The sequence below is a fragment of the Opisthorchis viverrini genome (genome assembly GCF_000715545.1).
Source record: "Opisthorchis viverrini unplaced genomic scaffold opera_v5_19, whole genome shotgun sequence".
Lineage (NCBI taxonomy): Eukaryota > Metazoa > Platyhelminthes > Trematoda > Opisthorchiida > Opisthorchiidae > Opisthorchis > Opisthorchis viverrini.
Genome location: NW_008751675.1, coordinates 2,173,640 through 2,187,193, shown reverse-complemented (window position 1 = coordinate 2,187,193; position 13,554 = coordinate 2,173,640). Strand labels below are relative to the sequence as shown.

Here is a 13,554-nt window from a genome sequence, read left to right as displayed (position 1 = left end):
GGCTTTTCTGCATGAACTGACGTCACTTTCAAAGTGGAATCTCAAGTAAGACGTTGGGCGCACGAGTCAAAGAAGCTCAAAGTTTGTTAGATTATTTTGGGTTTTCAAAACCAGCTTTCGTGTGAATTTCTTCTGAGCGTAGCTCATTGTAGAGATGTGTCACAGTGAGATGCCTGTCCTATAGTCCTTGTGCGCTCTGCAGAACAGATGATGTCTTCAGTCCGCTTAATGAAAATTGAAACACAAAACCTGTGGAGCAGATGCCAAGTTGGGGTTATTTTTGTTCTCAGTGACCCCAGCTACCTATGTTTATCTGTGACTGACAGTGTGGTGAGGATGTGTGCTATGCACTGCAAGACGCTTCTGTCCTGTTTGGAGCTAATCGACAAATTATACACGCTTAAAATAACCAGTGTTGAAAAAAGACTGGACCGCGCTCTAGGTACGTGTGTCAAAAGGTTGCTACATGGTGCACGCAAGAGAAACAAGACAAAAAGAGCAAAAATCCGCCTCCTGGATACAGTAGATATTCTGGCAACACAGAAGACAGGAAAGTGAAAATATAAAGGACGCCCGGTATTCTTGGTGAAAAAAAACGGTCACATTTATCCGTAGATGAAATGAAATGCGGTGCCAGTTTATCGTCCGGTAATTAGTGCATCTAGCCTACTATGCAGCGGCCAACCGATGGCTTTTAGGCCAGCCTTTCTCCTTTAAAACTTTACGGTTGGTTTTGCTGCCTGAAGGGTAGAGATCATCCCGGTTAAGTCTGGGGTTAGCTTTCTGTTTCTTCTATCCACAGTTCACCCTCTTTTGGTGAAATACGCTCATTTGCACATCAGTTTAGTTTCGCAGGGGGTTCACTTAGAACCCAGCTGAATCTCTCGTTTATGATGTTTTCAAGCAACTGAATGTACTGTACCAGGCCGCCTCACATTCATGTTGGTACGATAGTTGGGATGTCGCAATACACTTTTTAGACGTACTACACTACTTAAGGGCATCATACACGAGATATAGTGCTGGGTTCCAGATGGGTCTCCCGTCAAAACCATATTGATGTGCAAATAAGTGCAGTTCACTAAGTGTGTGCTACTTGGGTTCAAGTCGAACGTAAGGTTGACGGAAACTCAGGGACTGCGCCTACCTGATGTGCCCCCAAAGAAGGCGAATCCGGTCATGGGCTGTCAAAGAATTTTCGGCGACCTTATGAGTAGTGTATTCCATCCTCTTTTGAAATCTTCCCTATGGAGCGTTTTAGTTATTTTTCTACCCCTATCCGGAGATGCCTAGTTTTTTCTTCACCAGTTGAGCTGTCATCTTCAGTGCATAGTAGATCACACTTGCGTTATTTTTTGTCGACTGGTCGGCGTAAAAGAGAACGAAGGCGCTGTTTGGTTCAAAATTGTTGACAAATCGGGTGTTAGTGAACTACAATCGGTATAGGACTTCGTATTCCCACTTTGCTCGTTCTCATACCTGCTGCAAAAGATCTGTGAAACCATGAAGTGAGTTGAGTATTATCAACATCTCCACCGGCCCAAATTGTGTCTTTCAAAGACACATTTGTCTTCCTCATATGCCAGTTAGAACTCTTCAGCCGTCTGTCCTCATTGGATAAATTGCGTTCCCAGAGAAAGAAATCTGGAATTTCGGCGATTGACTTGCAGTCCTTTGTATCAAAGTGTGTGAGTTCGTTATAGGTGCGTTGTCCCTCATTTTGGGCATACTTTGTGAAGAAATGATGATGATATCGCATCAAATCTAAGGGACGAAACGTGATGAGGGATAAACCAGTCACGCTTTGTGTCTTTCAAGTGCTTTCTGGAATTTACTATGAAAAACTATGCAGAGCTAGTGACTCCTAATAGTACACCAGACTGGGTGCACTATGTGAAGTGGTTGGAGAACCTAGGAACTAGAAAGCCAGAAAAAACCTCAGTCGTGCTCCAACCAATTTGGTTGAATCTTCCCACTTGCTTGGGCCGCTGAAGAAAGATGAACTGTCGTGTATGGATCAGACAAGCAAGCCAATCCCCCCTAAACGCAGGTCACTAGCGATGTTAAGCAGCATCATCTTGATATAATCAAGCCATGGACTGTAAAATGTTCGATTTTTTCAGAGTACTTGTCCTGTGTGTGCCATGACACAGTAGCAGTGGTACACCGCACCAGTTCGCTACACAACGACGCACTTATGATGTCGCCTCCACCTGCTATCACAGAACACAGTTTGAACTCAGAATGTCAAAAAGCGTGTTACAGGTCCCCGGCTGGTGTTTGGAGCTTTTCGTGTTTGTTACAGTTCGTAACGAGCAGATAAATTATGCATTTGAGCGGATTAGTCAGTGACCAGACGTGCTAGAGCAGAGCTAATAACCTTTGGAAAGTAAAGTGGATGCGAAATTAGCCTAATAAGAGCCATAGAATGACTGTTCGTTAGAAACTCAACTAAGCGCACTCCTGTCGTGGCAGTCTTTGGACTGGTAAACTGAGAAATGAAGCTTACCATCAACCAGAACGGTACAGAACCTCTCCTGTCCGAGAACGTCTCTGAAACGAGTTTCAGAGAGGTTTGGTAAACAACCTGTGGATTCACTGCCGGGCAACGTTTCGCCTTTGGCACAAAAGCTTCATCAGGTCAGGTGAGTAAGTAACTAGGTTGATCGAGTTTTAAGGCATTCAGGTAACCAATCCATGAGATTTCTTATGGCTAGCCGGTGGGTATCTATCTGAAGTTCCTGTTTTGTTGTTGTTGGGTATGGCTGACATTTACGATAGATTGGTTAGGAGGGGTGTCTTCACGTTAAAACCGGATTTTACGACCTTGTTTTTCCGTTCTATGACATTTTATTGCAATATTCATCTTAGGGGTCGTTCACAAACCTTCTTCGCCTGTGTTCGTCGAGGGGTGCCGAGACAATTGTTTTGGACCTTACTCCGCTTGGGTTTTGTACTTTTAGGCCTCGGCCATTTTACACACTGCCTCGAGCAAGATCTACGCCCTATATTCTATTTACGCTGGGATGCTTGGCGATTTCCACCGCCTCGGCCACCAGTCGCTGCGATGTGAATCTTCGTCCCCGTCTGAGAATCTCCACATTTTCCAATTCTAACCTCTGTCCAGTATCCAGTGCATGCCCTGCCATTCGCCTGATATTCGTCTACGTTTCTCGGTGGCCTTCTAATGCATCACTTGTGCTCACTGATTGCAGTGTGCAATTCCATGGCTATCTGACCCGTATAAACCTTCCTAAAGCCGTTACATTTTATTTTGTATACACAATTCCTAGTCCTATCAACCGAACGGCGATCCTCCAACTACACCAACAATAAGCGTAAAGTATTTCCCTTCTGGAATGCTACTCTCATGTTAGCCGTAATCAGTAACCGTCTAAGGACTTCAAATGTCCCCGTTTTTGTATGGAATGACCGCTGTTCCGATCCACTCCTTGTTCGGCCTTGTTGTTGGGACCACTACCCGTCTTAGTTGCCCCCTGATTAAACCCACTGGGTCCGCTATACTGAAGTCGCTTTTTCACCTCAATTTGCACCACTGTTCGGTCGGCCTCCTCTGTTCACAGTGCTTTTACTGTCTTAAACATCGTCGAAACTATACTAGCATATACTGCTTTAGGGTGTGTCGGGGAGTAGTTTAAGACTGCACCAATATCTGTTGATTTCCGGTAAACAGTGGTTTTTAGCTTCCCATCACTCTTGTGTGTCATGCAGTCAAGGAAATGTAGTGTACCCGATGTGGACTCTAGCTCCATGCTAAACTTAATGTGATGGTCTAAAGTGCTCAGATATTGGAAGAACTCGTTCACCTTATCCCGCTTTATCATAACAAATATGTCACCTGCGTTAGGCCAGAAAACCCTCGGAGAATGGTCGAATCCGTCTAAAGCTTTCTGCTCAAAGTCTTCCATGTACAAGTTGGCCAAAACCGGGGGTATTGGAGATCCAATCGCCAGACCTTGTTCTTGAGAACATACAACTTAGTCAAAAACAAGAACGGCGTTGCACAGCAATAAAAGCGCCGATTATTTACCAAACCTCTCTGAGACGATGACTACCCGATCGGTCCCAAACATTTTCCAACCTCTGCAAACCCAAGCACGAGTGGCACTTGCAGCAAACAAATACATCCTAATCTTGCTGCCACGCAGTCAGCGTAGTTTATTCCTCAACATCAACCACAATGTGTGCTTTGTTGTGCAGTAACTTTGGACAGCCTTACTGTAACTGTGCGTACTAGGTCTCATCAATTGAGTGTCGTAGAAACTAAATGTACTGCGTCGCACACTAGTGGGTGTTTATTCTTCTCTGTTGACTAAAAGATGCTGCCATGAGGGTCAGTTAACTTGGCTGCCCACTAAATCAACCAACCACCATCCACGAAATCCGGGCTACCAGCGTGCGCCACCGTTAGAGTTCTCTCTCGGTCTATCAACCGCACATGAGAGATGCAGTTAGATGAAAACGTGCTGCTCAAGTACCACAGTTCTCTCTTCACTTTCATTTTATTAACATTCAGTTAACATCGAACGGTACGGAAGTGGATGGCCGGGTACATCACGAGCACCCCTGTAGTCTTTTCCGTGACCCACCAGCCAAGAGGCTAGCATAATCTATACACGAATTCGATGAGGCAGAAGTACCGTCGATCCATCTAACCCCATTCACAGGGTCGTGCTTCAACTATAACAGAAAAAACGGCATTGTGCCAAGCAGTGAACCGAAACTAGCGACATGAAATTTTGCGTGGCAATTAAAACGTCAATCTAAAGTCACAAGGCTATCGGAGGGTTCGACAGTCAGGATAAATATGCATAGAATACCTCTGGTCACGTGTTTTTCTCTTGACAAAGAATCGTTGGGATTCTGTTCGAAGTTCAGAATTGTTGACTCTGAATAGAACTTTTTGCTTGACTGGAGCGTGTGCACATCTTCGACAAGCTATCAGCGACTGTGGTTCATCGTTTGTGAGTAAAAAGCTACGTGAGTCCAATAAGTAATATTTTCATGACGAGAAATTGCACTCGATTCATACTTTCTCTGTGACGTCCAGTTGGTGATATCTACGTTTCACGATTGCTCTGCGCTCGGTGAACTGTCCAGTGCGGTACATTTTGTCGGTTTCTAAATAACAGAGCCTGTCCAACTGGTGTTGAAATATTGATTGACATTAAATAAGTTAGACATTCAGTTGCCTGGAAACATCAAAACCGAGAGATTCAGTTGGGTTCCAGATGAGTCTCTCGAAAAACCAAATTAGTTTACAAATGAGTGTATAATCGCCAATTTCGTGCAATTTGGTTTCAAGTAGAACATAAGGTTGACGGAAACTAGGGGATTGCGTCTACCTGATGAGCCCCAAGAAGGGCGAAACCGGTCGTCGGCTGTCGAGGAGTTTTCAGCAACCTTATGAATAGTGCGTTACAAAAATATATGTGAGACAGAGTCTACACAGCACACTTGTCGGAAAAACGTCGCTTGTGCCTTAAGCTCATAACAGTTGGTTTTGCAAATGAAGGATTTGATTGACCCTGTCGGTTTTGCGTGAAACTCAGTTCATTTGGAAGGAACGTTTATACCGTCTTGAATCGGATTAAGATGTTGTTGGCATAACCTGTTAATTTGCACGACTAATCGTGAATGCTATTAATTTATGGCTTGCTCTCCTGTAATAATCAGAGTACCAACGGTTTTCGTTTGTTGACCACATCAGACAGTTAACGTGACAACCTTTGTTGAAGAATGCCACACTTTAAAATGACAGTTGGTCTCGAGTCAGCCTGTTCCACCTTGAACAGAAGAACACCTGATTACAAAACTCTCGTATTTTCGAAAAGGGACCGCACGTGAGACCCAGTCAAGTTGCTCCGTTTCTTGCAGAAGAAGTAAAACTCACTGAGGAGATTAACCAGTTCGTTAATTTTATGAAAAGCGAATTGTCATTTTTAGGAGGTCGGTAGGAATCTAATCAAGTTCTGATTGTTTGCATTTCTCTTTTATCCCAAATATCACCTCATGCCCTGAGGTTTGTAAAGGGTGCGTTGTCACATCCAGTGAACCCCTTGGTTGTTGGTACGACAGACGAGGCTCCTACTTACATCGACCGTCGAATTTCAACAAGTCGTGGAAGATCTGCAAAAACTTCCCCTTCAACTGAGACAGAATGTGTTCTTTTTTATCCTCACGAGTCAAATAAACATGTTTCCTCTGATCCCCAGAGGGAAGTCATCAGATCTTGATAAAACCTCAGCATCCTTGTTATCTTTGATAACCCCAGGATTTTAGAAGTTCTTAAAATCTGCCTTACGAGCACATATCAGTGTAGCAATGTCTCTTATAAGGATATTCCAGTTATTCCCTTACCTGAGGGACATACAGACAGTCTATACAGGATTTGAATATTTAACCCTCACGAAGCAGTAAGTTGTAGACTGTTTTCCATAGGACTGAGTTGATAGCAACAGGAAAGCAGAAAAATATCGGGACAGTGAAGTAGTCTTCTGGAGATGAGAGTTTGTAACAGTGACAAATCGATTATTTGATGGGGATGACTCGACCCTCTGGGTAAATATGGTAGAGTACAATACTACACGCAGCTCTTGAGGTCACTGAATTCTATGCGAACTAAATTCATCAACTGTCTTGGCTTGCGGGCCAGGTATTGTACACATAAAATCGGGCAGTGCGTCTACCTGATGAACTGCAAGAACAGCAAAACCGGTGGTGGGCTGTCGAAGAGCTCTTAGCAACCTTATGAATGATGCATTACGTATATGCATGTATCTCGACATCTCGAATATCGTACCAACTGAAACATTAGGCAGCCTGGTGCAGCACATTCAGTTGCTTAAAAACATCACAAAGGATAGATTCAGCTGGGTTCTGGGTGAGTCTTCCGCAAAACAGAATTTGTTTACAAACGAGTGTATTTTGCTGATTTCGTGCAATTTGGGTTCAAGTAGAACATAAAATTGATGTAAAATTGGCAACTGTGCTTAACTAATGAGCCCCAAGAGGGGCGAAACCGGTCGTGTGCTGTCGAAGAATTTTCGGCAACCTTATGAGTAGTGTATCACCACTAACCCAAACTTTCTTATACACCACATCCTTGTGCAGGAACTATGGGGATGGACCATTTTACCATGCAGTGGCAGTGGTGAAGAAAGTTAATCCCGGACTTCTGGTTTCCAACTGGCGACACCGATTTACCTGTCACAGTGGAGTGGGCAAAGCAACCGGGTGGATTGTGCCCATCAACCTAGTGTTGGACACGAGACAAGTGATCGTACTGAATGGGCATTTGTTGTACGCATTTGGTGAGTCTATATACTCATGAGTAGTGGTTTCAAGCTCAGGCCAAAGGATGATCGTATCATATCTACTTCGTCCTTCGGTAGGCATTCTTACTGAAAATAAAATCTGAGGGGTATTGAATGATAAGCAAACTCAAAGTCAATGCACTGACACACTTCAGTTGGTCAATTTTTGTCGACTGCGAAACAAATACAGTGACTGGAGGAACCCAGTAGTGAGCAATGTGCTGACTGGCATTCAGGTTAAGTGTAAATCAATGCCCATAATAGAAAGAAATTCCCTAATACATATATCTGTGTTTTGACCATAGCCGAGCTGATCAGTCGAGCATGCGTACCGGGTATCTTGAACGCACCATTCGACCGAACCGGCAAGAACAACCTCAATCTGTGCGAACGTTGTACCGGTGGAAACAAGGATTTGTGTCGCAGAGACCATCAGGAACTTTATTACGGCGATGCTGGTGCATTTCGCTGCATGACAGAGGGAGGAGATATCGCGTTCACCAGGCATACGACAGTACACATGAACACAGCCGGACGGTAAGTCCTCAGCTAGTGAAATGAGGAGAATATCCGACATGTGCTTATAAGCACTTTGCAATTTCCTCTATCTCAGTTTTGTGGCCGTTTTTTTATCGTTTGTTGTCTATTATTCGACAGATGTGAACTGAGAAAGCTGAGCTTCTTCTGTGTTATCCGCCTTCTTGCAGAAAAGATCACAAAAGTGAACGTGTGGCTGAAACCGAAACCCGTCGGAGGAAGTTACTAGTGTTTATTTCATGCTTACGAAATTCATAGCGGTTAGGCCTCTACACCAATAAATTTCAGCCTCTCGCGTCCGGTGTGCTCCCTTCAGTGGCTGAAACTCAAGCAAAAGGCCAATTTTAGCAGAAAAGTAAAACTGACGCTAAATTCCGTTACTGTGGCAGATGGAGCGAAAACATTGGACGTGCTTCGAACCTGAAGTAAATCAGAGTCACGGTAGAGTCGGCAGGATCTTGAGCCTGAAAGTCCGAGTTCCTGCCCCTTGAAATCTTGCTGTTCTACTTGCGAACCAGGGAATCACCAATGTTCTTTACCAATAGGACACGCATCTCCTGGCCATAGTATGACCTAGATCGATGGTTTCGGCTCCCCCCCCCCCCAAAAAAAAAAAAAAAAAGAAAGGAGTTTTCTATTAGCGATATCTCGAGTGTCGTCAGCCAAATTCTCGTAATTGGAATCCTTCGTTTGGAAGGATATTCAATTAAAAAAAAAGTCAATCAGATCAATTTTCACTCAATTAGGACCAAGGTCTGCACTATTTGTGAACGCACTATTATCCAATACAGTCGGTCCGCCAATAGAAGATGTGGTCAAAAAGGCCCTCCTCCTCGACGAAAGCGAATGCTACCTTCCTCAACTTATTTTATGTACAATGAAGTGAGAGGCATCTCCCCACTTTAGCCACTTGGGAATTTTCTTTAATGTCATTCGGACTGTGAAATCGTTCGCCAGTTGCAAGTAAACAGAAAGGTGAGTCACACGCACGTTAACCGAGATAGAGCAAGTTAAACGGACTGGTTAGCTCTTTTTCTAGAACAACCCTCTCACAATAATGACAATCTTAATAATGTCACTTTCTGTGGAGATTCACAATTTTAGTGGGAAATTCAAAGTGTCAGGACGAAGATAAATTCTTCAGCACGCTTTGAGACGCATTCTCCCCCTACAAAGACGGTCATCCTGTATAACTTGGTGGGGCCACCAACCACACCCCCGGTGGATATGTGAGCTGACCGCTTGCGTTAACAACAGAAGGTGGAGACCTGGTTAATTAACGGTGGGGTGGAGAATCTATAACGTGGTGACCAACCACACCCCCGGTGGATATGTGAGCTGACCGCTTGCGTTAACAACAGAAGGTGGAGACCTGGTTAATTAACGGTGGGGTGGAGAATCTATAGCAAGCCTTTCTCAGCATGTGTTTTGATCAGTCTAGGACATCAACCCCGGACCACCCACAGCCTGAAGTGAAACGCACCATCCCATAACTTTCTGTCTGCTTTACCCGCTATCCCCACACCCTCTACTGTCGTGAACATCCTTAGCTTTATTCCGCCCACTGAAATCATCACTGTGAGCAGCAAGGACAGACTTTCGTTGCTGACCGATGACATGTCCTCTATTGGTTGAACGACCCGTCAGCTTTCCACCCCAGTCGGCCGCCACAAACTGGTGCAGGCCCACTTAGAAGCGCCATTGTTACTTGTGACGCGCTAGACACCAGTGAAAGGAAAGAAGGCCTTCGCTGCGGAATTACTTATTAAAAAGTGCCAACCGAACAGTTACAGACAGGGAAGCAAAACCCTCATATGCATCTTGTTTAGAAAAACTGAATATCCATCTTCTCCTTTTACGCGTCTTCCTGAACTTTCCTGGATATTCATTGACTGTTGCTCAGATCCAAGCAAATGCGACTCCACAAGTTTCGTAATAGATCTCACTTTTCAAGAGACACAAATCGGATTTACGAGAAAGCATACTACTCGCGTACCCCCCAATCAGTAGTATCACAGTTACACCAGAAAACCGTTAAACTATAATACCAAATTGTCTTCACCCTTCACGCATACCGGAAGTAAGTGAAGCAGAATGAACACACTCGTTACGGGCAAACAGACAAGGTTGCAACCAGCACTCCAGTACAATTGATCTTGTATTCAGGACAAAGCGAGTCAATTATCAGCTAGGCATTGTCAGTTTAATGTACGTAAGTGCTACTAGACCCCCTTCCAGAGGGCTTCCTGTGTTTCTCTTACGCATCATATACACTCATACTACGCAGCAGCAAGCTGATGATGATTTAGAAAATTTGCCAGCCTCAAACGCTTTGTTGGTGAAATCATGGGTGTTTTCCAACCAGTACAATCGACAATTGGTGTAGATACTTGCGAACCAATCGGCTGTTTAGATCACCGCTGACCAATAGCAAGCTCAGGCCATGCCACAATGTAGCCGGTAAGCTGTCAACAAGGCTAATTAAGCGGTGGGGGTGGGTGATCACTAGTACAATGACCTGCTATCAAGAGGGGCGCAAGATCACGAGACCCGTTGAACCAACTCACCGACCGGTGCACCCCGTTCCTCCCAGTGGTGTTCTCATAAAACTGTGGAAATCCAAACGAAATCATGTGATAATAAATGGCCGTTGTTTGTTACATGTGTCAGTTTATCTCATGACACGTGTAAAATCTGACACTGCGTGCGGCCATATGAACGACACTGTTTCCCAAACTGTGTGCATCTAACAATGTGCATTGGCTATGAAGCTGAAAATCAGTGAACTTGGCTTCCTAAATGCGAGGATAGGCAAGGGTTCCGAGGTAGTGTTAGTTAGAAACTACAAACTATCACTAATTTATTCCACGTGCACAAGGATCCTTGAGTTCGATTATCCCGGTGTTTTTGTTCGTTTCTCAAGACCACAGGTGGATGTCAACTCATTGACTGGAAAAGTTGCATTTTATTTGTAATGAGCCTTTGTACCTCACGTACAAGTCGTTGATCAGGTAGAAAGTAAGGTTGATGGAGATAGGCCTTAAAGAGGGTGAAACCGGTAATGGGCTATCCAAATCTCTAACAGACCTCACGAGTAGTATTGAATCATAGTGATTCCTGTTAAATCTAATTGGCCTTGCCTACTGCAGAGAACAGTTGCGCTTACATAACTGATGAACAGAAACAGCACCAATGCATAGTTGATCGTCATGGCTCCGCTGTAACTCATTTGCCCGCTGTTTTTAAACCCTCCAGAATAGTCATCCAGTATCTGGTTCTCTGTACTAACATAGCATGTACTTTAGTGTACTTTTCTGGCTTTCTACAAAACATTTTGATGAATGTGTTTGATGTATTGCCCATGATAGATTAACAGTCTTCCAGATGAAAAATCTTCAGGGTTACTCACAAACAAGTCAATCATGAAGTATCTTTCCCCCTACCTTATATAGACAAATTTCTCTAAAGTGTGACCAATCGCTCATTTTCTGAAGATTGTTACCGTAGAGGACGCACGAGCTTTTGAAAGAACTTATTTATCTTTGGATAATAACTAAAACCTGCAAACTTTGCTAATTCTCGGGAAACTTGCTTGATGGAGAATGTGAGAATTTGACAGTGTTGAACTCCCGAAGCTTTTTCATCCGAACAACACTCCCAACCTCCTAGTTTCTAGTTGGATGAGGTAGTAAAGTTGGAAAGTGGAGGAAACTTTTCCGAATTATATCGTGTTCAACAAATGAGCAAAATGTGTTACATGCCCGAGTTCGGAACTACTAACTTGCTCAATGAGATATTTCGGTGGAACGAAGTATTTTGAATATCTTTACGCAGCTGAGTTACCCAAAGATTCAAAAAGGGCGCCATGCCTTCGAAATGATTCAGTACATGTATGCTTGTGCACATGATTGTGGAGTTGAACCGAGTGAAAACAACGTAGCTTCATTTCCAAGCCGACTGACGTGACGACATCTAAACGGTAGATCAGCCAGTAATGAACACTTTTTTTGACAGACATGTTTTCAGGGAAATTCGAAAGGGAAAACAGGTACCGAACACTAAAGGACGTCGTTCTGTGAAATGAATTGTTGGCTGTCGCCGAATGAAAATCATAGTGAGTAAATCTAGGTTCTACCTGGAGTTCTGTCCAAAAGGACTCTTGCGTGGAAAATGGTGGGAATCGTCCTACCAAATATCACCAAATGTTTGACTGTGCGCATTTCCTTGATGGGTATTTCCTTGATAGATTTTCTGTCCTTACACATTTAGTTGCTTGTGGAGCAAAGTTCATCTTACCACCGAAACTAACCGCGTTATCTACCACTGGAATGACCACTTCGTTGTACATCACCCGATGACATTAGATGACCCTTATATGGCACTCGTTCTGGCACAAAGCACAGTGTCGCGTCAGACGTCACTTATCGTCTTTATCTTACCTCTGTGTGGAAATCAAAATAGTTTACGACATTCGGTCAGAAATAGCCAGCATGGTCATATCGATTCATTCAGAGTTGTGAGTATCGACGACTTGCTTATTCACCAGTCGGATAATATCGATGTGGTAGTGCCTAGGCTAACGCACAAGGTCGATGGGACTCACGAAATCCGGGGCGTGAGTGAACTTGTTCTACGCGGGCAGACTATCCAAGGATTCAGGCAGAATGTCACTTCTCATCAGATGCTCAAGACGAAGCACACATACCAAGAAGTGATTAACCCATGGATTGCACCTCAGCTGTTTGGAGGGAATACTGTGTTCGTGAAATTTGGAACACAGTATTCCGCAGTTATTCTCGCTGCTATTCTAGGTTCGGCCTTTGGACTGTACCCTCCTTTGTTCAATAAACTTTACCTGTCGAACTGAGTCCCAGGCACCGATTTTTGTTACAGCCATCGAATGACAGCACATTATTACGTTGCAGAATTATGAGGTTGCATCTAATGGGGTTGAAATTATTTTCAGCGGAACAGCGTCAACACTGAGCAAAGGCCACCTTGGCAATGTACCGGTACCTCGCGTGAGTTGATTGGCTGTTGACCGGATGGCTATTGATCTGCTCGCCGGGCTTGGCACTTTACGTGCAGAAGTTTCGCCATCAAACTTGTTAAACGATGATATCTCCACGATTGGTGGTCAAACGTCTGCAAGCAAACTGCCAAACTCTTCGAACAGATAATTGACCAAGTGACTTACAACGAGGTTGTACTGCTGTGGACTTCCTCGCAAAATGACAGTATGATTCGACTGTCTCTGTACATTTACAGTCCCTTCGGAAGCACCCAGTCGCTGTAGTAATACTCTAGGTCCAATTCCATGACCAAACGGCAATTCACATTTTTTCTTTCCACTTCATTCTGGATAGGAAATTCACGCCCGCGCTGTTGCCAGTTTTTATCAGCAGTACAGATCCAAGGTCGGGATTCGAACTCCGAAAGCATTCGAGATGAGAGGCGGGCAAGCTCCCGCTACTTCGTAGATGCAAGCTGGACAGGCCTGAATTCGTGAAATCTGTACTGTGTTCGTATTTTGTTGTGGAATAACGGGAGTCGTCGCGCCAGGGTAGGACCTTACAAACTAGAGTGGCATGGGAATGAAGTTCAAAAAACCATAAACTATCGGCACCTTAATTAGGGTAAACGGAATAATTTGACACTGGTCAGGCCACGTACCTGCTTC

The 13,554-nt window shown here is 44.1% G+C and overlaps 1 protein-coding gene across 1 annotated transcript in view; it reads left to right on the top strand.

Annotated features, from left to right (window-relative positions):
* T265_01774 (hypothetical protein) overlaps positions 1-13,554 on the top strand; it is a gene marked incomplete at both ends in the record, with an annotated part of 45,382 nt that overhangs the window by 22,134 nt on the left and 9,694 nt on the right. The window contains 2 exons of the mRNA XM_009165864.1: positions 7,135-7,334; positions 7,643-7,874. Of these exons, the coding sequence (XP_009164128.1) occupies positions 7,135-7,334; positions 7,643-7,874 (432 nt within the window). The remainder of the gene's footprint in view (positions 1-7,134; positions 7,335-7,642; positions 7,875-13,554) is intronic.